At 42.8% G+C, this 25,892-nt stretch overlaps 1 protein-coding gene across 3 annotated transcripts in view; it reads left to right on the plus strand.

Moving 5' to 3' along the window:
• The window catches only part of SH3TC1 (SH3 domain and tetratricopeptide repeats 1), a 220,636-nt gene that overhangs the window by 162,830 nt on the left and 31,914 nt on the right, over positions 1 to 25,892 (plus strand). For all 3 annotated transcript variants that reach the window (XM_069203387.1, XM_069203393.1, XM_069203402.1), the window contains 3 exons: positions 12,538 to 12,660; positions 12,797 to 12,947; positions 18,762 to 18,958. In XM_069203387.1, the coding sequence (XP_069059488.1) occupies positions 12,538 to 12,660; positions 12,797 to 12,947; positions 18,762 to 18,958 (471 nt within the window). The remainder of the gene's footprint in view (positions 1 to 12,537; positions 12,661 to 12,796; positions 12,948 to 18,761; positions 18,959 to 25,892) is intronic.

Genomic DNA, 25,892 nt, shown 5'->3' on the forward strand with positions numbered 1-25,892 from the left:
ACCATAATTTGCTCACAACAAAGACCCCCTAGGTCTTCCAAGATACCCAGTAGCCTTCCTTTTGTGGTCTGGAGCACAGGTCTATCTAACATGGGCAATAGTATCCTTTTGATTCCCTTCCAGAAAGGCAGTATGCGGGGGCACAACTATACCATGTGGAAGAAGTCACTCTCCATCTGATTACAGCAGAAGCAGGTAGATTGAGAGGGTTTCCTGGGATGCCATAAGTGCTTAGGTGTAAAGTAGGTGGTGTATAGGCAGTATAGTAGGATTAGTCATAATTTGGAAACACCAGTTCTCGGGAAGCCATTCCGGTGTCTCAACAGTCTGTTTCTTCAAATGGACCTCTCCATTGCTCCCACTTCTGTTTGAGGGTTGTGAACCCCTCTGGCATATTGATAATTAGTGTGTGGTATATATTAGATATTGCTCCCCAACTCAGTTAGCCCTTAAGAAGCTTAATATCAAAAGGGCTTTATTCAGGTAAAGTAGTGAAGTTCCATAGGTGATATGACAAGGCATGTCAGAGTTGCAAGTGTTTGTTGAATTGCGTGTGTGATAGCGAGTATTGATGTTGTAGATCTTGGAATGAATCTAAGTGTCCTCTGTGCCAAACGTCTCCCAAAGATGTGATTCCAATTTTATCCCATCTTTTAAATTCTTCTAATTGGGCTGTGTGATGTAGCCATTGCCTCTCCTATAGTGTGGTGAGCTGTGTGAGGGTCTTGTTCCATTTTATGAAACCTAGGGCAGACCTCCAGGTCTTAATAACTACAAGCATTACCTTCAGGAGGTGTCAGGAGCAGGGTCACCATAAAGCAGCCCCATTATGGTTTCAAGACTCAGGCAGCATATCTCCAATCGATAGGCTGGATCTTCCCACCCTCCAGTTAACCACTCATAATTTACCATCAGCCTAAACACCCAGAAATGCAACTTGATATCGGCCATCCCTAGTCTTCCGTTGTATGTTGATTGTCTAAATTTTTCCCAAGCTATGCAAGGAGGTCTGCCCGCCCTTAAAAAAACTACCGATCAGGGAATGTAGTTTACGAAACAATTGGTTGGGGAAGTCAAAGGGAAACTGTTGGAGGTTGTATAGAAATCTGGGAAAGATCATAGTTTTGAACAGTGTCATGCTTCCAAGCATGTTGAGGAAAAGGTGCTCCCATTTCCAAAGATCTCATCGCATTTTTGCATGAAGCGTCCATGTTAAGTCCAGGTCTCAAGATATATGAAAAAGTATTGGAAGCTTAGTTTATTGATAGGGATAGATGTGTACCAGTCGAATGTCAACTGGTCACCATGAATGGAGAACAGGAGTGTTTTAGCCGGAGTCCAGATTCAAGCTCATATAGTGTTAAGATCTCTAGTGCACATGGTCCAGAAGGGGGCATGCATGCTAGGAAGAGAAGGAAATTGTTGGCATACAGTGCAATTCTGTCTTCTAAATGCTCACCCCAGTGCAAGCCCTTAATCTGCGTATTACAATGGATGAGGCACACCAGAGGTTCAATAGCTAATGCAAAGAGGACGGGAGACAATGGACATCTCTGTCTTCTCCCCCTACTGATAGAGAAGGGATCAGAAATTATCCCATTCATCTGTACCGGAGCGGTGGAAGTAGTGTACAACAACTGCACATACTTCCTTAAACACTGTCCATTGACAATCTGTCTCAACACCGTGCAGAAAGGACCATTCACCAGAATCAAAGGCTTTCTCAAAGTCAATTGGAAGTAGAGCGCTTGGGTCTGGTGCAGACACCATTTGAACACGGAGTATACACTGTCCATGCTACAGGCAGGTATGAAGCCACAAAGATATAGGTGGATCAAAGTAGAGTTCGTCAATTGGAGTTGATTGCAAGGAGTTCAGGATATATTTTGACCTCTCCACATTGATTAGGGAGATTGGTCGGCATAAGCATTGAGTGGGTGGAAGCCATTCCTTAGGCAGGACCGTGATCGTGGCAAAGTCGAGCTCAGCTGGGAACAATCCTATGGCGATTTCCTCCTGGTATAGAGCAGGGAGATGAGGGCCAAGGAGCTCACACAATTTCAGGTATCGAATGAGTCCACTGAGGGATTAGGAGATGTGTTAAAGTGCCCTCCCCTATAATAGTAACTCCTTTCTGGAGTGCTAGGATAGTTCCTTCTGTTGCCTTTAAGGCTGAAGCTGACATTTGTGGAGGTACATATACATTTAGGAAATTGTAGTGTTATCCCTTGAGAAGACCCCCCACACATGCAAAGCACCCTTGGGCATCCAGAATGGTGGAGGCCACGACCAATAAGAATGTTCTGTGTAGAAGAAGTGTTGTTCCTCTGGGTACTCTTACAAGCCCCACATGTATTACCCTGTCATAGCCAAATTGTTTTAGGAAGGTGCATTTGGTCCCCAGCAGATGGGTTTTTTTGTAGCATCAATATGACTGGCAGGAATCACTTGGTGTTATAAAGGACAGCAGTACGTTTGATCCGGTCAAGGAAATCATTAGCGTTCCACATCACGACCTTAAAAAGGACCATTGTGACTCAAGGCAGAACTGTAGAGGCAATCAGTGGATCCAACTGATAGGAGTTGTGGTCGTGAAAGAGGCCACTACCCAGCCACATGTAGTGAATAATAGACCAGGGTATATCATGTAGGATGGAGCAGGACTAAAACCAGAACAAATCAACACCCATGCAGAACAAATTCCTTCCCCTCCAAATGCCCACCTCCCCATACTTCTCCCCCAGAAGCATCTGTCACCCTATAAAACCCTTAAACACAAACCACTGCACCCGTTCAGGCAAAACAATAACATGAGACCTCCTCTGTTAAGGATCATTCTGTAGTACTGGTCAACAGATAGAGTACTAGGATAAAGTTTCTGACTTGTTAGTCTCCATGCCTACTTTACAGGTCACACAGTACCTCTGTCTCCTGGCTAGCATGTTGTAAGTCTGGCATCACATCTCCCCGTCATTAGTTAATTGAGGGTCAGTCTCCAGGATTTAAGAGGACTGGGTTTTAGGTGTCTCTTTACCACTGCGGAATTGGGCTCCATCGATATCCACGGATCTAAATTAGCTATGAGCATCTCCCTTCTGTTTCCACGATCTCATTCTCCACCAGGGTCGGGCAGGTGTTGTCTATTGTGTCGGTCCAGGTCACTGTGGTCAGGGGCATTCTGTTTAGAAGATTCGGTTGGTCCATAGCCCATTCCCAGACAGCTCCCGAATGCTCAAAGAAGTACAATTTAGAGTTGTATATCACTTTGAGTTTGGCTAGGAATATGAACACATATTGAATGTTTATAGCACAGAGTTCCTGCTTGACTTCAACATATGACTTCCTCCTCTGTTGAACAGCTTTGGTGTAATCTGGGAAGAGCATATTACAAGTGCATTCAAACATCAGGATACCTGTCTGGTGGGCTTCGCAAGTGATTGTGTCCTTGTCTCTGTGGTTGAGGATGCATGCTATCAAAAATTAAATGGGGAGGAACCCGTAGGGGGTTGCTGGGCTACGGAGTGGTGTACCCTTTCAGTCTCAAACCAGGCTGAGAGTGAGAGTTTCTCCTCTGGTATCCAAGATGTCAGCTAATTTGTCTAATTGCCTTCTGGAAATGCAGTGAATCACAGCTAATTGCATCTGGGCCTTTTTTCAGCAGCTTCAGCCTGATTTTCCAGGGTTGGAGTCTTGGAGAAGATTTGAGATGCAGAGCGTTTGAGTGTGCCTATACCGTCTTTTAATGAGGAGACTCGACCCTATGCTTCTGAAACCCTATTAGCTGTGTTATGTAAGTCTTGGCATAAGAGCGAGACTTCTACTCTCACTTCCCCTGTCTTGGATTCGACAACCTCCTTCGATGAATTAATTGCTTGTAAGATTGTACTTAAATCATTTGAAATGGGCTGGTGTTGCATTTGGGTAGTCTCTGCTGGAGGTCCAGCCCTGCTTAGGGTTTGCAGTGTGAACCTATTCATCTTTGTTTGAGCCTGCTTGTCTCACTGCTCATCCTCCTCAATTTCCTCATTGCTGAAGGGTATGCAAAAGTTAATATGTATTGAGAATAAAGGATTACAGGGGAGTGTAGGCAGAAACCGTCAGGGAGGCTGCCATCCTCCCCCTACGTCCGCTCTGCCGTATCCCTTGAAGCCCCATTTGTGAATTCCAGCTAGTCATCTATCGTAGTTGGGTATTCCTTGTGGCTCACAGTGTGATCACCTATGCAAGTGTAAGCATTTTTTCTGAGTAGGCTTCCTGAGGGCCACAGAACTGTGTTGGTAGGAGGTAGGTAGGTTTGTGTTCTGACCTACTTTCCTTGTGTGCATGAGTACAAGGTAGCAAGAGCAGATAGGGTGTCAGTCTGGATGAAGAGGGTGATCCCCTCTGTCTCTAGTCTTCATGAAGGTCAGTCCCCACTTCTCCGCATGGCTAGTCAGGCCCTGAGGGCCTCTCCACTCACTGAGATGGCACAAGTCATGGGGAGAGGAGGATGCAGTTCTCCAACCACATGGCAAACACACAGGGCCCAGAGTAATAGACACATTGAGGAGAGATGGGATGACTGTCTAGGTGGCCACAGGTCCACAGTGGAAGCTGGCGTATGTCACAAGAGGAAGTCAAGTGCAAAAGAGTTCAAGTCACTTGTGTTACGCTGCCAGAAGCCCCTAGCCCCAGCTATCATAGGGCATGTGCAAGGTGGGCTGTGGCCAGTCTCAGGAGCAAGTTGTGTGTTCTTTTTGGATTTCTCCATTCAGGCGGGTGGCAAGACCCAGAGCGGGGTAGTTTGATCATGCCTGTCCGGCCCCCAGTGATGATCAACCATACTCCCTGTCAGTAAATCTTAGCACCCAGTCGGGGTTGCGGGTTGCACCCAAAACTCATGGCTGCCAGACCTTGGATGGTATCAAGTGTCAGGAGTAGGGACACCCAGTGTCTGCTCTTGCGCACCGCATTACTGGTATTCCTCGCCAACAGGCCCCTTGGTCTCCAGTCTGACCAGAAAGTCTCTAGTGGCCAGCAAGAACCACTCGCCTCCTCTTGGTCTCATTTCTGCTGTTTAGTCCCCTCTGACCGTGCCCACCATGGGCCCCGCATCAGCATCTGGCACTGCCAGTCAGCAAGGGTGCCATCTTGGATAGTGAGAAAAGCAGCAGGTTCTCAGCAAGGTAGCAAAATCGAAGGTTCTCGAGGCTAACAGACAACTGGACAGTTGTGGAGATCTCTTAGTTACCAGGCTGGAGGAGTTTACTGCCATCTAAGCAGAAGGATGGCATTTGTTGGCAGAGGAGGTCTTGGGGCGTTTCTTAAACTGGTCCACCATCTTGACCTTCTTGGCCACACACCCCTGAGGTGGAGAACATTACCTACTGTTTTAGGACCTTTTTAGCTGTAGTAGATTTAGGAGTACAGTTTGTTAATAGCAATGGCCTTACTGTTTTGTGGGTGTTGGTCTGTTCCTCCCTAAGTCCTTTAACACCTCCTTACTTCTCCCGGAATCCCACTTAGTTTGTAGTAAGTTTGCTGCTTTTTCTAAACACTTCACATGCTCTCTCTCACATTTACTATAAGTAGTAAACTTCCATTTGTGAGGATCTTCTCAAAGAAAAGGTTGCAAGGGTGGAGATTTACACTCGCAGGTTTGTAAATAGCATTTTGTAGTGCTGCAGTAGTAATCTTACAGTACTTTTAAACATACTACAAAATAAAGTTTGTGAAAAGGACAATTAGAGATTACATGAAATGAACATAACTGATGTTTGTAGAAGGACCACCAAACCACTAACCAACATGATGTGCTACTTCTGTCACACATTGATAGGGTTTTTCAGTTTTACTGGCTGCTGGTACTGCAGTTAACTCATGATTAGATCCTCTATGTGGTTCTGTGGGATCATTATGGATGTGGCTGCTATTTCTGCAGAAAAAACCGAGCCAGTACACTACTCATAATACCTGAGATCAGTGAATGCATTTTTTCTCACTACTCCCCACGTCAGGAAAACTTACTTGAGTTAAAGTCCCTTCACCTTTCTAAATTACAAGATACTTAATTCTTTTCCCTTATCTCCTTGTTCTGTTTCTGGCATTAGAGAATCTTGACCACAATACCCAAAATAAATGGAGGTTATATTTATTTTACAACAGTTCAGTGCTACGCTGCCAGGCTGCACATCTAGAGTTCATGGAATATTTCCATTCCAAAATATAACTTTCTGGATGTCACCTAGTCTTGTGTGAACTCCAAGTTTTTTGCTTTCATACATACATTTTTTACCCTGAACCAAGTGTTAAACCCTGTATTCTCCCCCATTTTTCTTTGCTTAAATGCACCAGTGTTTCCTTCCTCTGTGTTGCACTGATATATTATTGTGCCAAATCGGCCTGTTTCTATATGGATGAAAACCTAATTGTTATTGGAAATGCACATATCAGGTGTCTCTGTTGCATCTGGGCCAAGACTCTGCAAACAAAGGAGCTATTTCTCTTCACGTTTTTGGTGTTCATCATTGTTTGCTGGCACATCGGCACTGATGTCTATAAACTACTTTATTGGATAGACACTGATCCCAAATTGTAAAATCTCAACTATTGTTTCCCTGCCACCTTCTACAGTGTTGACCAAAATGGAAAGATATGTTTAATTTACAAAGAGATTCATGAATCTGCAAATAATTTGCTAAATTAATATTTCCCAATTTTAATTTTAGAGGGGTATATAAAATGTTACTTTAATCCAAGCAGCTTGAAGGCAGTACACAGAAACTTTGCTATAAGTAGAATAAGTCTACCTTGAAAGCAGAGGTTAGAATGTAACACTTATCCTAACTTAGGTTAACCCACTAGCATAGTGATCATTCTAGCAGATATGTTTTTTGTACTCTCGTGGACCACCGCAGTCGCTCGCTCCAAAACTAGCAGATTGATATTTCTCTAGGAAGGTGTTTCACATTTAAAAAGAATTAAGGAGTGAGTTATTATCATGAACTTGAAATCTATGTTTCCTTGGCTTTGGGAGAAGATTAAATATATGATGTAGGCACTTCCCAACCATATCTCTCAGGATGTGGGTATTTTTCACCATGATAAAAGTGAGTCATCATTACCTTAGTGAATGCTTAGAATTGGTACACTGGCTTAAAGATTGTGTTAATATTAGCAGATTTGTCCTATATGGGATTGAAATCCACTGACTTTGTAGCAGGTTTGCACTTTTCAGTCCCTCCTTTATCCCCAAACAATAAAGAGAATAGTTTCTGTCAAGTGTACCCTTGTTCTCTGCTTGACTGGCCTTACTGTTGTAAAAGGCAGTTCCCCACTTTAATCTTTTGAGCAAGAGAAGGGTACGGACTGCTATTTGCTACCTGTATCTTGTGATTGGAGACCAACGTACCAAGAAGCCTGTTTAGCCTGGATGTTGAGAAGTTCACAGCCACTGCACACTTTCTGTACTTAAAAGCCAGTTGCCTGAATGTGCACAGTAATGACTGAAACCTTTGCCTGAAGATTCCGGTCTTGTTTTTCAGACTCCAAATCCACAACACATGAACTGCAATAGTTCTAGACATGGTGTTCAGTGCCATTCAAATACATAGATATTTGCTGAGAATAGTAGACTCTGGTGAGGTTCTTGCAATATGTTAAATAAATTAAAGTTTCCTGGCCTTTCTATAGCACCTGAACTTAATTGAACCTTTTTTCATTTCTGCAAGGCTCTCAGCTTTAAGCTCCAGTAAGCTCTGTCCAATCCGGTGTATGTCTTCCTGGTATCTGCAGTTCCCAATAAAGAATAACCAATTGGCAGAAGCTGTCAAGCATATCACATGACCTTAGATTGTCACGACTCACGTGCTGCTTGCGCCTGGAATTTGCAGATCTGGTGACGTGGATCTTCAATGTTCGACTTTGGCCCAAAAAGGGGCGACTCTTTCTGGTAGCCACGGTGCTGTAGGCAATGGAGACGCCAAGAACAGACCGTGCCCTTCAGAAAATAGCGCCAGAGGGAAAAAAAACCCTTAGGAAAAGGGGAAAAACCTCCAAACAGGAAGATTCCTGGAAAAAACAAGAACAAACAAACAGGAATCCAAAAGGAGCAAAAGTCAGGAAACACAGAATGCTGAAATCCAGAACCAAAAGGGGAGGAAATCAGGAGCGAAGACACTAACTGAGCAGAAAGTGTTGCAGCGCAAGGAAATGAAGAAAACACAGCCCTTATATACCAAAAGAGAGGAAGTGACCCACAGGAAGTAAAAGGACACCATATTAGACAGGGAGAGGTACATAGAACAAAACAGAATAGAAACCATAGAGAATAGGGAACGATGAATGCTGGGAAGAGAAAGGTAACCTGGGAAGGGAAGAAGACATAAAAAAAGTACAACAAAAAGACCCCAGAAAGAAGAAAAGAAAGAGGACAAGAAGGAAGAAAGAAGAACAGGTAAGGGGGGTCAGGAGACCCCAGCAAGGCGGTGGAAAACGATAGAGCGAGGCCCCATGCAATGCCTGGGGCCTTGAAAAGTGCATGAAAGGCTGGGGGCGCGCCGCGTTTTAGAAACGCGCTGTGCGGCCCCAGCCGAACGCCTGGCTTGTGCCGAACATTCGGCTCACGCCGCACCACGCGGCGCGACATAGATTTGTCATCTGCTATTGAGGCATCTTCCACTACCTGTTTCTTCTTCTTTGGTCTTCTTTTTCACCCGAGATAATCTGACCAGAATCTAATTTCTGAGGCCTCATCAGCTAGTATCTCAGGACCGTTCTGCATTTTAAAAAAAACTGAAATTATCTAATGAGCTTTTGAAGAGACAATTCTACAAGCTCAAATTCCCTCCCTCCCAGTTCACTAATTGTTAGAAATGGGGTCTCTGGTTGGCAGTCAGTTTGCACTCTGTCCACGCAGGGACCCTCACTCTAGTCAGGACAATGGAGATACACACTTAGATAATCCCTGCTCACCCCCTTGGTACCTTGGCACAAGAAATCAGGCCTATCTCAAAGGCAAAGTGTAAAGTATCTGTACCAACACACACACACTAATACAGTGAAAACAGTAAACCAATGGACACCACACCAGTTTAGAAAAATATCCATTATGTATCTAAATCAAACAAGACTAAAATGACAAAAATCCAACATACACTAATCAAGATATGAATTTTCAAAAGATTAGATTCTTACTCCATAGAAAATAATGGAAACGTTGTTACACAAAGTACCTGGTTTGCGTCAAAAATAAAGCTGCACCGGCGAGCAGGAAAAGTCAGCGATATGTCGATTCTTTACTCGCAAGTGAGCCCGTGCGTCGTTTCTTCTCCTGTCGGGTAGGCGATGTGTCATTTTTCTCTCCCACTAGTGGGCGATGTGTTGTTTTCCAGACGGGGCACCTCGAATCTGCACAGGTTGACGATGGTTTGAGGCCCATTGATGATGCGTGTGAAATCCGGACGCACAGTGATGGAAAACCACTCTACGTGGGGTTTGCATTGTTTTCAGCAGCCGCAGGTGGCTGTTGCGTCGTTTCTCCAGCCACAATGCAGGTGATGCGTCAATTTCCCAGCAACAATGCAGTTAGTGTGTCGATTTCAGCTGCAAGGCAGGTGGCACTTCATTTTTACAGTTGCGTTCCACGTGGTGCATCAAAATATTCCCCACATGGCTTCCTGTGCGTGGATTTCAGTGCTTGTTCTAGCAGCTTCACCCGTCAAGGACCCAGAGACTGGATAGAGCACCACTTGGCAGGGCAGAATTCTCATTAGAGAGTCCAGGTACTGGTAGAGAAAGTCTGATGGCCCTCAGACTTCAAAACAGGAGGCAAACTCAGTTCAAGCCCTTGGAGACTCTACACAAGCAGGAACATACTACAAAGTCCAGTCTTTATGCTCTTTCAGGCAGAAGCAGCAACTGCAGGCCAAGCCAGCAAAGCACAGTCACAGGCGAAGGGACAGTACTCCTCCTCCAGCTCTTCAGCTCTTCTCCTTGGCAGAGGTTCCTCTTGTTTCCAGAAGTAATCTGAAAATCTGGGGTTTTGGGTCCACTACTAATACTCCTTTCTGCCTTTTAAGTAGACAAACTTCAAAGGAAAGTCTCTGTTCACAAGATTATGCCTTGCCCAGGCCTGGCCCCAGACACACTCCAGGGGGTTGGGGACTGTATTGTGTGCGGGCAGGCACATCCCATTCAGGTGTAAGTGACCACTCCTCCCTCCACTCTAACCCAGATGGCCCATCAGCATATGTAGGCCCCAGCTCCCTTTGTGTCACTGTCTAGTGGAGATTGACAAACCGCTTAACTGTCAGTCTGACCCAGACAGGGAATACACAAGCATACAGAGTCACAGAATGGTTTAAGGAAGAAAATGCCCACTTTCTAAAAGTGGCATTTTCAAACAGACAATTTAAAAAACAACTTTACCAAAACATGTATTTTTAAATTGTGAGTTCAGAGACCCCAAACTCCAATCTCTATCTGCTCCAAAGGATAGTTAAAGTAAGCCCCCATGTTAACCTATGAGAGGGATAGGCCTTTCAACAGTGAAAACTGAACTTGGAAGTATTTCACTGTTAGGACATGTAAAACACATCAGTACATGTCCCACCTTTAACATACACTGCACCCTGTCCATGGGGCTACCTAGGGCCTACCTTAGGGGTGCCTTACATGTATAAAAAGGGAAGGTTTGGGCCTGGCAAGTGGATACACTTACCAGGTCGAATTGGCAGTTTAAAACTGCACACACAGACACTGCATTGGCAGGTCTGAGTCGTATTTACAGAGCTACTCATGTGGGTAGCACAATCACTTTACTAGGGACTTACCTGTAAATCAAATATGCCAGTCATGAAAAAGCCAATTACACATGCAATTTACACATGGAGCACTTGCACCTTAATACTGGTCAGCAGTGGTAAAGTGCCCAGAGTACCAAAAACATCAAACACCGAGTCCAGCACACAGTCAAAACATAGGAACCAGAGGCAAAAAGACAGGGGAGACTACGACGAGGATGCCTGGTCTAACACTAATGTTAATAGTGATAATCAGAAAAAAAAAGTGTGAGTGATCACCTCCAGTGTGCACGTCTGACTGGAAAATGTCTATAAAATTAAATTATTAACTAAGCATTCTTATTTTGCAGTCAACAAAATGCAAAATTACTAGTAATATTTCCACCATCTGTTAATAATATGTAAATTTAATATGTTTGCATCTGTAAATCTAGTCATGAAACTTTTGAAAAGATTGAAACAAGAATGGTGTGGGTTGATAAATATCTTACAAGACGTTGTGCGCAATCAAGATAAGATCATGGTTGCCATTGGTTTCAATTCAAGGCTTTAATTAGATGAACATCATAATTAATCAATATATACTAGTCATAAAGAAAGTAAATTTGGAATTTTGCAGTGTTTGATTCTAATGCACAGCTGAGTATATAAAGTGACTAATGTTATCATTTAGAGATTGTCACAACAGAGCCTCCACCATAAATCGGCTGAGGTTCTGGTCCACCAAATTCATGGTCCCCATCACCTCAAATATAGTTTTGGAGGCAGATAAGGATCTGAAAGGAGAGACTGAGCTTCCTCCACAGGTGTAAACCTGGGGCTTATCAACCAAATGGCAGCCAGTTGAACTGGTGGTTTTCCCTTTTAGTTTGGGCCTTTTGACACACATGTTCCTGTTCACAACTACCTGGATAAGGCTGCTGGTCATGAGCAGAAAGCATCAAAAATGACCTTCACACCTTGAGAAAAGCTTCCAGCTCATTAAGATCATTGATATTTCAATTGTGAAGTTAAAATAAGTTGGCAAATAGACTGCAGCAACATGCCAAAAGATTTCTGTTGCATGGATGGGAACATGTTCGGCACAAGAATCCCATCTTGTGCTTCTGTTAGGCCAGCATAAGCAAAGGCGTCTGCTATACCACAGACCTGGGATGCTATCTGTGCATCTTGCAGTGAGCTATAAAGTCTTTGTTCACCAACAAAATTTCCAAGCTCTATTCAATTGAGTGCACTCACAAACTGGGCTTATATACGTAGGCACAGGTGCATCTGGCTTATATTAATACTTACTTGAGTTAAAATGGTTGAGCTTATTTTGCTGCAGCTTCGTTATCGATGTTCTTCAATTTGTTTAGTAGTTAGCTAAAGTATTAATTATTTTGTAACTTTGTTTAGAATTTGTATTCTTAAATCTTGTTACTGTATTGCTTATTTTTAATCATAGCACTCACTCAGCATCTCCTTCAGAGTATGGGCCTGATTTAGAACTCGGCAGACTGGTTGCTCTGTCACAACGGTGACAGATATCCCATCTGCCAAAATCTAAATCCCATAGGAGTTCTAAATGAGACCATAAGTCTTGAGCTTGGTCCAAGATAAGATGTTGATACTTTTAAGGAACCTTTCAGTCATCTTTAGTGGGGTCCATGGCAATGGTGTTGTGGAGAAATATAAAAGTAATTAATCATTCTCTTCCCTCAATTTGCAGTGGATATATCTTACATTAGGTGAATTGCTTATTTTGGGTTATTAGGTAGCTCAGGAAGCTGCACTTTGTACAGGAGATCCAAGGATAGCAATGGAGCTGTTTGAAGGTGCAGGAGATATTTACGCCAATGGTACCAGAGAACGGGAGAAAGCTGTGCCTTTCTATAGGGTAGGTGTTGGCATAACCTTACTTTCACTTTATACAAATAATTTACAATATGGTATACTCAGTTACAGTTGTTTTAAATTCTGTATAACCTTTTACAGTTCCTATACTTAAGCCAAACCTGTTTAATTATTTTTAGGACCGAGCGCTACCTCTTATTGTGAAAACTGGAAATCGCAGAGCAGAGCTTAAACTATGCAACAAACTTGTGGAATTACTATTACATTTGAAGGCCTATGATGAGTGCCTTGATTATGCCAAAGCATCGCTCAGTCTAAGTATAACTGTGGGTAAGCACCATATTAGGCCTTCAACAGTTCTGTAATAATACAATAATAATAAAAAAATATATATATATATAATCATGCAAGTGGGTGCATTTTCTGTTTTCAGTAGAACAGCTGACTTTTAAATAAATGTTGTTTCCTTCATGTGGATGTATCTTGTTGCCTCCAAATCAATCTCTGAAATGTTTAATTGCACCGTTTCAGCTCTAGGTGGATGGGTGCAGGCAGTGCTTTTTTATGTAAAAATTAAATATTCTAGTTAAGAGAGAAATAAACACTAAGCACAAAACATAAGTGTCATAAAAACATCTCAGTAAAAGATGAAGGTGTGTTGCTTCCATACTGCCTGTTTTATTGGAAATGAATGATGTAATGTACTACATAGCAGCATGACTTTCAAACACACAGTGCAAAGCAGAGCATCTACATAATATAACTTCAGCCTCTAGTGGATTAAAGGGGTCATCTATTGAATTTAGCACAATATGTTTTACAACCCAACCAGAAGTCATCAAACAAAGAGATTTCCCGGGACCTTAATTGTTGGTGACTGCTAATGTTGTGAGATTGGTTAAGTGGAAATTTTACTTTTGAATGGAATCATTATTGAAGACCCATTGCTTAAGGCCTGATTTTAGAAGTACAGATAGGACTAAGGCCTACAGCCAAAGAGAAAGCATTGTGAGAGGAGATGTGGTCTTGCAATTTCAGCTCAGCTGTTCACTTCAGGAAAGAGTGATGCTGTTCTTCTCAACTTTCAAAATGTTATGTCTTACCCATAAGGAAAACAGAGTTTACTTTAACATTACCATTTGGGATTTCATGGCGGAATTAAAACAGAAAAAAACATTAGTAAATACATTGAGCAAGAGCACAACAATAATTGTTTTTTTCGGGGGAGGTGGGGTTTCCCTCGACTGCCTATTTGTTATTTGATAGCAGAATCCTTGTTTATAGTTAATTAGGTTGAAAGGCACATTTTAATCTGCGGGCGTGACACTTCTTCCTTTAAATATTTAACAATATTTTAGCACAAAAGCAGGTACAATAACTTGCTAGGGTCATGAAGCTATTGTCTGTAATTGTTCTAAAAGAGACATTGCTCTCAGTGTTTCTATAGAGGATAGGAGAAGTTTAATTACTTTTGTGACTGAAACTTTACTGGTACACGTCATCAACACGTTTATGCTATACTTAATGTAACGTCACAAGATTATTTCCCTCCTCGTAGTTGTGTGTCTGTTTTATTTTTTAGTACACATGACCATATTACGTTATTTGTGCTGGAACCTAGATTACAATGTTTAGGGAAAGTGCCAGGCAACTAGCGAATGAGAATTTGTGCCTATTTTATATTTTTAATTCACTTTCTTTAGATGATAACATACCTCAGGATCCCCATCCTCTTTATGTGCAACAGTAAGCACATATTCTAAAATTGGAATAATATACATAAGTTTAGCATGTGAACTATGACCACCCTTTCAATATACAAAGAGCCCTTGAAGGAATATAGTTGAGTTGGGTGCCAGGTCTGGTGTTGCAAATTCATACAAGAAGGCCCCTTTAGCCCCTTATTTTCAATACCCCATCTAGAGGTATACATTGTAGATATCTCAGGGTATTATGTTAATCCTATTCTCACGCCCTGAGATAAAAATCAACTGGGAACTCTCAATAGTTTCATCTTGAGGAGGAAAGCTACTCCATTTCATGGAGCACATCTACAACACCAAGGCACTATACATCTGTCCGTTCCAAAGGTCTGTGTTTCTAGTAGAATTTTTAAGCTTGGATTAGCTAGTGATACACACACCAGGCTGAAAAATGTCAAAAGCCTTTTACCACTCTAGACTCAGTATTGCTCAATGTTCTTCAGTAGACTACTATAAGTTTGTAAATCATCTCAGAGTTATAAGAAAAATTATTTGTTTTCATGGCTACTCAAAATTATTTTGTTGGGTGGTAATCAATGTGTGAATTCCCTGCCATTTTTCTGCCAATACTCAAGGAGTTTATAATTTCATGACCCCTAAACTGAAATCGGAGTTCTTATGGGAGAGAGGACAGCGTCTTCATATGAACTGTGACTGAGCTCCCACAAGCCCCAAGGAGTCTGAACCATGTTTATTCAGAAGGATCTCAGCTCATTCTTGGTTGGTTCAAGCAACAAGGCCTTCCTCTGAGAAAATTAATGCAGGATAAACGCAACAGCAAGCCAACCTATAGTGGAGTTCAGAAAATTAGGGCCACGTGTACAAAGCATTTTTCTAGTCGCAAACGGGCCGATTCGCAGAATTGTCCTGTTTGCGACTAGAAAAATGATTTTTGGGATTTGCAAAGCCCAAACTGCGATTCGGTAACTTGTTGCCGAATCGCAATTTGGGTTTTGCGATTCGGTATTAGGAAGGGGCGTGTTCAGAGCGTCCCTTCCTAATACCGAATCTAAATGGTATGTATGATTTTTTTGTGACCGTGAATGCGGTCCCAAGACAATCTCAGTTAGCACCAATTTTAAATTAGTGCTAACCCATTCGCAAAGGGGAAGGTATCCCCAAGGGACCCCATTCCCTTTGTGAATGCATGCAAAAACGTTTTTGTGGAGCAGGCAGTGGTCCCAAGGACCAAGGACCACTGCCTACTCTTCAAAAATTAAACCTAAACGTTTCAATGGTTTTCTTTTTAAAAGCAGCCTGTTTTCCTTTAAGGAAAACGGGCTGCGTTTAAAAACAAAAAAAAAAAGATCGCTTTAATTAAAAGCAATCAGAGACATGGTGGTCTGCTGACACCAGCAGGCCACCCTCCCTGTGATTTTTGCGATTCCCGTGGGTTGCAAATTGCGACCTACCTCAATATTAATGCGGCAGGAATTTCTTACATTTGGAATTGCAATTCCCTAATTGCGAATGCATGCAGCCCTAAGAACTTAAAATGCCAAATCAAGTTAGTACAAATTACATTTTAGTTACAAAACTGAATAAAATCTGAAATTAGGGTCAAATTGTGTAAAGAAAACTAAATCTGCCCTTAGTTAAGCATTGAAAAAATGATAAAAATGATGGAAAAATGCCAATATCTCTCATATGGTTGACAGGGAATTAATTAGTAATTGGATCTGCACAAAGATTTTACCTTTGGGCAGCAAAGGGTTTACAGAGTCGTATGGACTGGGTAAACTGCTTGGATATAACCTCCAACTTCAAACAATACACTGCCAAGAAGGAAGACCACTAAGATGAAGCCACAGAGAATGTGTCTTTTTTGCATAAGCTTAGCGGGCTTTCTGGTCTTGCAGGATCCCTGCTTTATGCAATATCTTGCAGGACTGCTACATTTAAGAAGGGCAAGTGGAGGGTCGTGGTAATTTTACGTGTGTGTTAGGGGGTTGGGGTGGTTTTAGGGGTGGGGGATCGTGGTAATTTTAGGAGCAGTGTTGGGATAATTTTAGATTTTAGGGGCGAGGTGGGGGTGTCGCTGTAGTTTTAGGGGTGGGGTGTTGGGGTAGTTTAGGTTTTAGGGGTGGGGTGGGGGGTTGGGGCAGTTTTAGGGACAGGGTTGGGGGGTTGCGTTAATTTTAGGGATGGGGGTTGGGTGGTTTTAGGGGCGGGGTGGTGAGTTGCAGTAATTTTAGGGGTGGGGTTGGGTGGTTTTAGGGTTGGGGTGGGGGGGTTGGGGTAGTTTAGGTTTTTGGGAGGTTGGGGTGGTTTTAGGTTTTAGGGGTGGGAGGTTGCAATAATTTTAGGGGCGGGTGGGGAGTTGGGGTAATTTTAGGGGCGGGATGGGGTGTTGGAGTAGTTTAAGTTTTAGGGGCGGGGAGGGGGTTGGTGTGGTTTTACGTTTTGGCGCGGGGTGGGGGTGTTGTGGTAATTTTAAGGGTGGGGGTGGGGTTTTGGGGTGGGTTTAGGGGCAGTGAGTCGTGGTAATTTTAGGGGTGTGGTTGGGGTGGTTTTAGGTTTTAGTGGTGGGGTGGGCGTTTGCAGTAGTTTTGGGGGCTGGGTTGGGGTAGTTTAGGTTTTAGAGGGGGTGGGGGTCGTGGTAATTTTAGGGGTGGGGTTGGGATAATTTTAGGTTTATGGGGCGGGGTGTTCGTTTGCTGTAGTTTTAGGGGCGGTGTGGGGAGTTTAGGTAGTTTAGGTTTTAGGGGTGGGGTTGAGGGTAGTTTTAGGTTTTAGGGGCAGGAGTAGTGGGTGGCGGTTGTTTTAGTGGTGGTGTGGGGGTTGGGGTAGTTTAGGTTTTAGGAGCGGGTGGTGGGTTGGGGTAGTTTTAGGTTTTAGGGGCGCTGTAGAGGGGATGCTGTAGTTTTAGGGGTGGGGTGCCAGGGAGGTTGCTGCTGGAACCATGCAAGCCATTCCACGCATGCCTTTACCAGGAATGACTTTACAACGAAAAGTTGTTGTTAAGGCATTAGTGGTAACAACGCGGTCGTTCTTCCGACTGCGTTGTTCAGGCATGCGTGGTTCCAGCATGCGTTGTTCTGACATACATTTGCTTGAATGTACACAAATTATTCTATGCAAGCAACAGCTTCTCCATCGCACATCTGTTTACATCCTACCGCCACAGAAGGAAAGCTACACAGAACAGAGGTTCCATATTTGTTTCTCAGACGAGACCTTGCCCAAGCAGGACACTGCTACCGCCCCTGGTCTTGGAGAAAAATGCTGCCACCAGTCTTTGTCACAGCTAGAGACAACTCTCTCCAGTATTCAGGCATGCCTTTACAAATTCAGTGCGGCTGCATGCAGACAAGTCTCTTCATCTCTTGAGTTCTATGTATAATCTCTCCTTGCGTGGAACGTGCTGATTATTTGTCGAGGTGAATGGGTCATCCATTGATGATGAGTTCCACCCTTTCTTAACATAATTCCCTTACTTCCTACTCCATGTTTTGCTGCAAAACTATGCTGTTCCTGTGCTGGGCTCTATTTTTGTGACATGAAAAGTATACCATAGTTTCATTAATCCAAAACCAAAAAAGGCGAGGCACTATCTCATCTGTGTGGAGACCCACTAATGGTCGTCCTAGTTCATCACACTGGACTTTATATGAAATGTCCTCACCTGAGCTGCCAATTGGTCCTCGCCTCCTGCAATGCCTGACTCCAGTGTGCCAGAAGGAATGAATTCCATAAATGAGAAATGTGCTGCAGAGACCTATTCAGTGAGAAATGTGCTGCAGAGACCTATTCAAACACACGTCTCATTTGGCATCCTTCACTGGTTTCCCGTCTCCTATCAATCACCAGCACTTTATAGTGGCATTTGGCAGCCCAGGGATTCCAAAGTGTGAATGGGGAATATCCCTGACAGAAGTAAGTTTAGCTGAGTTCAGGCAGAAACTATTTTATATTCCAAAACTATTCTTAAGGAAATATGGAATAGAACTTTCACCTCACACTGATCATTTCAACTTCAATTATCAAACCACTACAAGTGTTTTCCTGTCCGAAGTTACAGATTTATTGCTTTGTTGTGTTTTACATAGTAGGATTACAACCTGCAGCAGTGGTTTCTAGTGAAATGTTGGATTGGTCTGATATATCGCCAACTCCTTCACACCATAATTGTACTCTGCTTAGCAGCGAAGAAAAAAACACACGTCTTATTAGAGTTACAGTCATGCAAAATGAAAATAAAATGTTTATCCTTTTAAACAGAGAAGTGAGAGTGTTCAGCAGTTTACCACCGCTACAGAATTTGAATCAACAAATGTGCAGAACAAGAAATTAGGAAAACTGGTCAAGAAACATATCTCTGAAACTTAATCTTTGGTACCGGTTTTCCAAGTGTCAACTTAACAGTTTTTTGTTTCACCAGGGAATCAGCTGAATGAACGCATTGCATATCATCGACTGGCTGGTATATACCATCACTTGGGTCAGTGTGAACTTGCTGAACATTATTATCTTAAGGCGCTATCACTTTGTCCCTCTCCACTGGAATTTGATGAGGAAGCAGTGTATTATATGAAGGTCTATCTAATCCTAGGGGACATAACATTCTATGACCTAAAGGTGAGTGGCAAGCTCCACGTGCTTCCTATTTGGAATCAAAGGCCAAATGTCAATCAACTTGCTTTGGAATGTGCAGTGAGCTGAAGCTTCTGTAACTAAAGTAGGACGCTCAGGCTATCATGTTGGACGCGTTTGTAGTCATTGAGAGGAAGAAGAAATGGGAAATCTACTAGAAATTGTGAAGGAGGTTACGTTGGCCCAATTACAGGTGGCACAGCATAAAATGGACTATGATACAGTTGGACGTGTATGTAGTCATTGTGAGGTAGAAGGAATGGGAAATCTACTATAAATTGTGCATGTCCGTTTCACCCATCACATGGTCCTCCCACCGTATTTAGAGTTTGAGAAGTGGTACATTTCTGTCTTTTTGACTGCTATCTGTACATTCACCACAGGGCGACAGGTAAAGCAGCCTCAGAAGGCCCACCCATGTAAGACGGGCATTCTAAAACAGTTTTTGCCTGTCTGTGATTATTGTGAAAGAAGCCTCCCAACCTGATACGGTGAATGATTTTGATGCTACAGAAACTCCCAGTTTGGACGGTTTGTTTCTGGGAAATAAAAATAATCCACCTGAGTGCTTCTTCCATGGTGACTGTCTCATTTGCATTGAAAATTCAATGCCAGCAAGGTAGGACTTGTTAAATGCAATTGGCTGGTATCCACTGGACTGGCAGAGATGAGGCCACCCTAGCATCTTTTTAACAAGGACGTATATAGCCTCATTCTCAAGTTCACATCAAATGCTAATCCAGTTTCTCAGTATATGAGTTAATTTATCAGGCAGTCAAAGTGATCGTCATCTATCATTCAGGAAGACAAGCAGTCCCTGGAGGGCCTTTGTATCTTTTTACTAAGGGATGTATAAAGTTGCAAAAACGGCTGATTTAAAACTATGAATTTCTTTTTAACTTTGCACACTACGTGAAAGGTTTAGTGGTTCTTCATAACCACTGCTGTTTCTGCTCAGGCCACGAGGTGGATTGTCACCTTTTAGTAGCAGAAACCAATAAGCATAGGCAAAGCCAATAAGGTCTGGCTTTGACAGGCTAGTGTGACGGTTAGTTTCTTTTTTCTTTTTTTTCTTTTTACTGCATGAATGTGCCACAAGCATATAATGAAGCATGTGGCCTAAAACATAGCATCCATATGATTGTATTGAAAATTTTACATTTAAAAAACATTCACATATACATATACAGCGCCTTGAGACCCTCACGGGTGAATAGTGTGCTTTACAAATTCCTGATTGATTGATTGAGTTGTTTTACTTGTGTGTTTTTTTTTACAAAATACTTTCAGATGTGACAACGATTTTATTATGATTAATTCTGAAGGAGACAAGAATAAATCACGTTAACCCAGCACTCAGATCGTCAGCAGATACAATGTTACAGTGTCACTTAGACACATTATATTATAGTGAAGAAAGGAGATGAATCGTCATTTAACTGGAAACTCGCAACACAGGCAAAATAAATAAATTGCTATCTAATTTTAATATTTATAAAAGCAAAAATGAAGAAACTCACCTGGAACCAGGTTTATCACTGAAGAGGAAGGAATTATTTTTAGGCAGTTGTGAACAATGTGCACAAGCACTGTGCTGTAACTCAACGTGAAGGCAGCCAGTGGGCCAAGTGTGCTGACCCATCTCCCCATGCTGTATGTTGTGGTGGGTGGAAGGAAAATGTGAATGACAATAAATAAATCAGAAGAACAAATAATGTATTATCCTGATAGTTCTGAAAATGAATTACAGTAGTATTTTATTTTGATCTAGAAAAGGAGGATTGACGAGCATGTATTAATGCATGTCACATATTTCTACATCATAACACCTACCAGTAAATTGTGTGGTACTCCCATAATGAAAGACGTTGAGTTGTAGCAGAAAAGTTGAACATTTCAGAAGGTTCCTAAAATGAAAGTGGACAGAAGTAAATTAGATATTCAGCACTAAACTATTCTAGACAGTCAGTGATAAGAAAAAGAGAACATGTGTCTGTCTTTCTGCTGCCTGCAAAGAGGAGAATGGGTATACACTGAGGCTGGAATCCTTGATAGTGCTATGGAAAAGGCGGAGGAGCATCACCCCACTGTATTGTGGAGAAAGGGAAAACAATTATAATAATGGAATGTTATAATTTTATTTATCTTGGGAGTAAGGGGTGGGGCTGGGCCGGAGGGAGGGGGTTGAGGGAGGGCTGTAGGAGGGGTTTTGCAGCACAAAGTGCAGATGTCTGTTTGAGTGGCCGTGTTGGGCCAGCCAAACAGACATGCGTACTTTGCATCTTCTCTGTCCAGCTGTATTGCACAGCTGAGTGGAGAACATGCACAGACTCCCACTTCCAGTCTACGCACGAAGCAGACTCCTCAGTCCAATCACGACGCTGCTGTCATGCTGCTGACAGCAGCGTTGTGCTTGGCCAGGAGCCTGTGTGCAGCCGGAAAGAGGGAAAGAGGAAGAGGACAAGAACAGAGGGGAGACATATGTGTCTCTCCCGAAGGTAAGCGTTTAAAAAAAAAAAATCACCTGCCCATCCAGCCACCCCCGTTGAGTGGCATCCACCATGGCTATGGAACATACAAGGAAATGGATCCACAGAACAGTTGTAATGACATGATTCTGTTTTTAGTCGGACATCTTGCTTTTGCATTCTGGATAATCCGTAAAAGAGATTTTGCAGTGTCAGTGGATATCTGACAACTAGCTTTCAAGTATGACAGCACCCTGTGGAAAGTCTCAAGTTGAAAATAACTTGATGAAGAGCCACCTGTGATATAAGGTTCCAGAGAAAGATTGGCCTGAAGCAAGATGTCTCTGTGGAAATGAGATAGAACCCTGAGTCTTGAGGCTAGAATATTTGGCCCTGAATTACTCATTGCCTCTATGTATTTATCTTATTTCATTTTATTCATTTATTTACTGATGCAGGTTTCTATAGTGCAAAGTTGGCTCAGGAGTATTGGATGGCTGAACAAAAGAAGTGACCAAGAAAATAAGTATTGTATACAAGGGAATACACAACCTAAATTATAAGTGTTGGACATAGCCCGCTCTGCAGGGCCATCCTCAAACGTTTTGCAATGGCCCCTCCTGTTCTCTAAACACGTTTTGGCTGTTTTTTCGACTCTGTGTACTTTACCATTACTAACCAGTACTAAAGAGCTGGTGCCCCTTCCTTTAAACAAGGAAAAATTGGCTAAGACCGAAATGCACATTTAATTTATTTGTATGTCACTAGTAAAGTGGTATTACATGTACCCAGGGCCTGTAAATTAAATGCTACTAGTGGGCCTGCAGCACTTATTGTGCCACCCTGTTACGTAGCCCTTTAAAAGTACGTCAGGCCTGCCATTGCAGCCTGTGCATGCAGTTTTAAACCGCTATTTCCACCTGAAAAAATAAACCTTTTGCTAGACCTAAACCTTCCTTTTTAATATATGCAAGTCACCTGCAGGGTAGGCCCAGAGGCAGGGTGCCTTGTTTTTAAAAGGTTGGGCATGTACTTTTAAGTTTTACGTGAGCTGGTAGTGAAAAACTCTCTAATTCTTTTTTCACTATTGCAGGGCCTACCTCTCTAGGATGTATTTATTTTGTGTTGGCGCAGGTAGGAATGCCAGGTTCAGTGTCTGAAGAATTGTAGTTTAAAGCCCTCTTTAATGGTAAAGTTAGATTTTAAGTTCCAATTATGAAAATGCTACTTTCAGAAAGTTGGCATTTTCTAACCTTTTGGTGTCTGAGGACCGTATCCTGGGTCACTTGACTAGGTTTAGGGGCAGTTGTCCTTTGTGTATTCGCATATTGGCAGGATGGGCCATCCTGGCTTAATTGGGGGTGGGGAGGAGCTGTCACCTACCACACTTGGACTTCAAAGGCATGGGTCCATCTCACACACAAAGGACTTTACTCTAGCCTGTTGTGCTCCCAGACAGACTGGAACCAGGGCAGGGAGACAGGAAATTCCAGACACCTTTCTAAGGGGAAAACTCCAGAAGCGTCTTCCACTTAAAAGGGCGCACAAGGTATAAACGTAGGACTCTCAGACCCACTCTTCAGTACACTCCTGGTCCTGTGGATACTGCTGCCAGAGGACTGTCCTGTAGTTTGAGGCCTGCCCTACTGTCTGAGAAGGAAGACTGGACCTGCACCCTTTGTAGTGTGGTCAGTTTTACGTATATTTTGCGCATTAGCTTCAGGCCTTAGGCCTCTGTGCACTTTGCCCTAAATATATTTTATTCATTTGCTAACAGCTTAGAGCCTCTGTGCACTTTACTCTAAATGCTTTCTATTAGGCTTCGTACTGTTATTTTACAGAATAGCCAGTTCTACGGTGTTGTTTTTTATTCATATCACACTGTTTTGCCTACTTCAGCACTGGAGTTCTTCATAACATATTCACTCTGTGCTTTAGTCAAGGATACAGTCTGGTACATTGCCGATAGACGTGGTAGGAGTCTAGACTTGCCATTCCTGCGTAGGAACATTTTGTGATCACGATGACATGTTAGTTATAAAATCACTTCCTTGTCCCAATACATCAAGAGGGAGATTCCGACCAGGGAACCACAACTAGACGCTGACTGCCTCGTTGCAGATGCTGAACCAGATCACAGGCCTTTGCTCAGGTATGAGTGTGTCCGTCTCCCTAGTGATACAGAAAGGCAAGCTGAAAGCTTAACATGCTGTGCTCTAAATAGAACAAGCAGAGGGAGAGTAGAAACGGTTAGGAATTATGATAGCTTTATTTCTATGTTTTACTCTCCTGGTTACTATATCAATCCTACTATGTTGTATTGTTCTGGTTATTGCGGCTCACGCCTTAATATCTAAAATACAGTCGTTTTATTAAAACATTATATAAAACTTATACTGTCTTTGTCATTTGTATATGAGACCATATAGTGAATGAGAGAGTTGGTTTGGATCTGAGTGACCACGACTTCCCTGAGAAGTTCCAAAGATGTCATGCGCTCGGCTGCCCAATCATTTCTTCCCCGTGGGAGAAATGAGGCACTGCTAGTTAGCCGGAGCAACAACCGGATTTAGGGGGACAGAGTTCCTTACACGTGGGTCAGACTCAGTCCCCCACACCGTTATCGATCCTGCTGCCTAGAAATCCAGTAGTCTCATTTAGGATAATGAGAGCCCACACGACACCTTCATCCCAGGCCAAAGTGACCTCCTGTTCTGAGCTACAGGTTCACAACAAGCTCCAAAGGCCTCTCTGCAACTGGCCAGCTGACCTGCTGCAACTGGACCTGCAACTGTACAGGTCTTGGACCCTTGGTGTGGCACCAGTTGAGCTTCACCTTGAAGAAAAGGAGAAATCCTGAAATTTTGGGCTCTTCTCGACCGTGAACAGGCCCGTTCACACCAGGATCCTGCCGCCCACACCGACTGCCAAGGTGTAGCTCCGGTGAACCCAACACTTCAAAGTACAGCAGCCGACAGCAATGACCAGCAACGCAAGATCTACTTCATGCTACACTATCCACAACCCTCTGTGACTGCCAATGCGAATCTCCAGCAACGACTGTCCAAGATGGCAGAGAGGGTCTTCCCACTACAGCAATGACCGTCTGCAATGCCTGCTCAGCTCTTCAAACTACAGTGGTGAAGCTCTGCAATGATAGTCCTGCTCCTCATGGCCTCCTCCACCGCAAAAATAATTAATCGCTCTGTTGTTTAGAAGTGTACTTTTTCAGAGGGATTAATGTGGTCCCTGTATCTGGCCTGCACTCCATCATGGTCGGTCTGAACTTGTGGCTTTCACCTGGTGTCCCATGATCAGATAACCTTAAGTGGTGCTTTGTTCTTTTAGGCTCTATACTTACCAGAAACCTTTAAAATGACATATTTCCTGTTCTACTGGTTAGATTGTTGTTGTTTTGGTGTCAAATAATGTATTAAATGTTACTGTATTTTTCTAAATTGGTGTGAGATTTTTCTTTGATTGTGTTTTCACTTTATTACCGCTTATGTGCTGTATAAATACTTAACACATTGTCTCTAAGTTACGCCTGACTGCTTTTGTGCCAAACAAACAGAGAGAGAAGCACAGGCTAATTTAGTGACTGTTTATGGTCCACCTTGACAAGAATTGTCGCTTTGCTTGAAGGGCTTACCCTGCCACCGCAACCCAATTTCTCAAAATATGTGAATATACAAGTCAAATCCATGTTCAGAACGAAATCAACAGGGTTTGAAAGTTGTGGTGACTGAAAATGGAAATTGAGAATACCGCAGGGTAAGAACCAACCACAAAGGCATGTGGAGGCCAGAGAGTTGGCAAGTAAGTGATTGAGTGAAACCTTTGTCCACAGCGATCCTTCAGATACAAAATCAAAAGGGGCAATTCACAATGGGAAATGTACAAGAACCAATATACTTACATGTAGCAATAATCCTACACCTATGTGAATCCACATTATTTGCCATTCACCACTTCTGAATGGAGATCCATACTTGTGAGAAAACTAGTCTGATTGCAGAGACCCCCTAACTTTTTGCCCCCTTTTTTCACTTTTTACTGGCATTTTCCTGACTCTGATGGTGCCCTGGGTACTGCTAACCAGTCCCAGGGCCTGTGCTCTGTGTAAAATGAGTATGCAATTTAGACTAATTATAATTGACAGTGTCAGCCTACCTATCAGTCCTTAGTATATGGTAGGGCTTGTAGGTTTAGGGACCCCGGCATAGATAGTGTACCCATGGGTGCACTGCTAAGGTGCCCAGTGTCATTTTAAAGGCATACATGTCTTGCTGGCTGCTTTTAAATAGTTATATGCAAATTCAGCTTTGGAATTAAAAGTACTTCCAAAGTCTTATACTATCTTATTTCTACATATAAGTCACCCCTAAGGTGTGCCCTAAGTGCCCCTAAGGTTGGGTACCATGTACCTATAAGCAGGGAACTTATAAAAC

This window comes from Pleurodeles waltl, chromosome 1_2 (genome assembly GCF_031143425.1).
Source record: "Pleurodeles waltl isolate 20211129_DDA chromosome 1_2, aPleWal1.hap1.20221129, whole genome shotgun sequence".
Classification (NCBI taxonomy): domain Eukaryota; kingdom Metazoa; phylum Chordata; class Amphibia; order Caudata; family Salamandridae; genus Pleurodeles; species Pleurodeles waltl.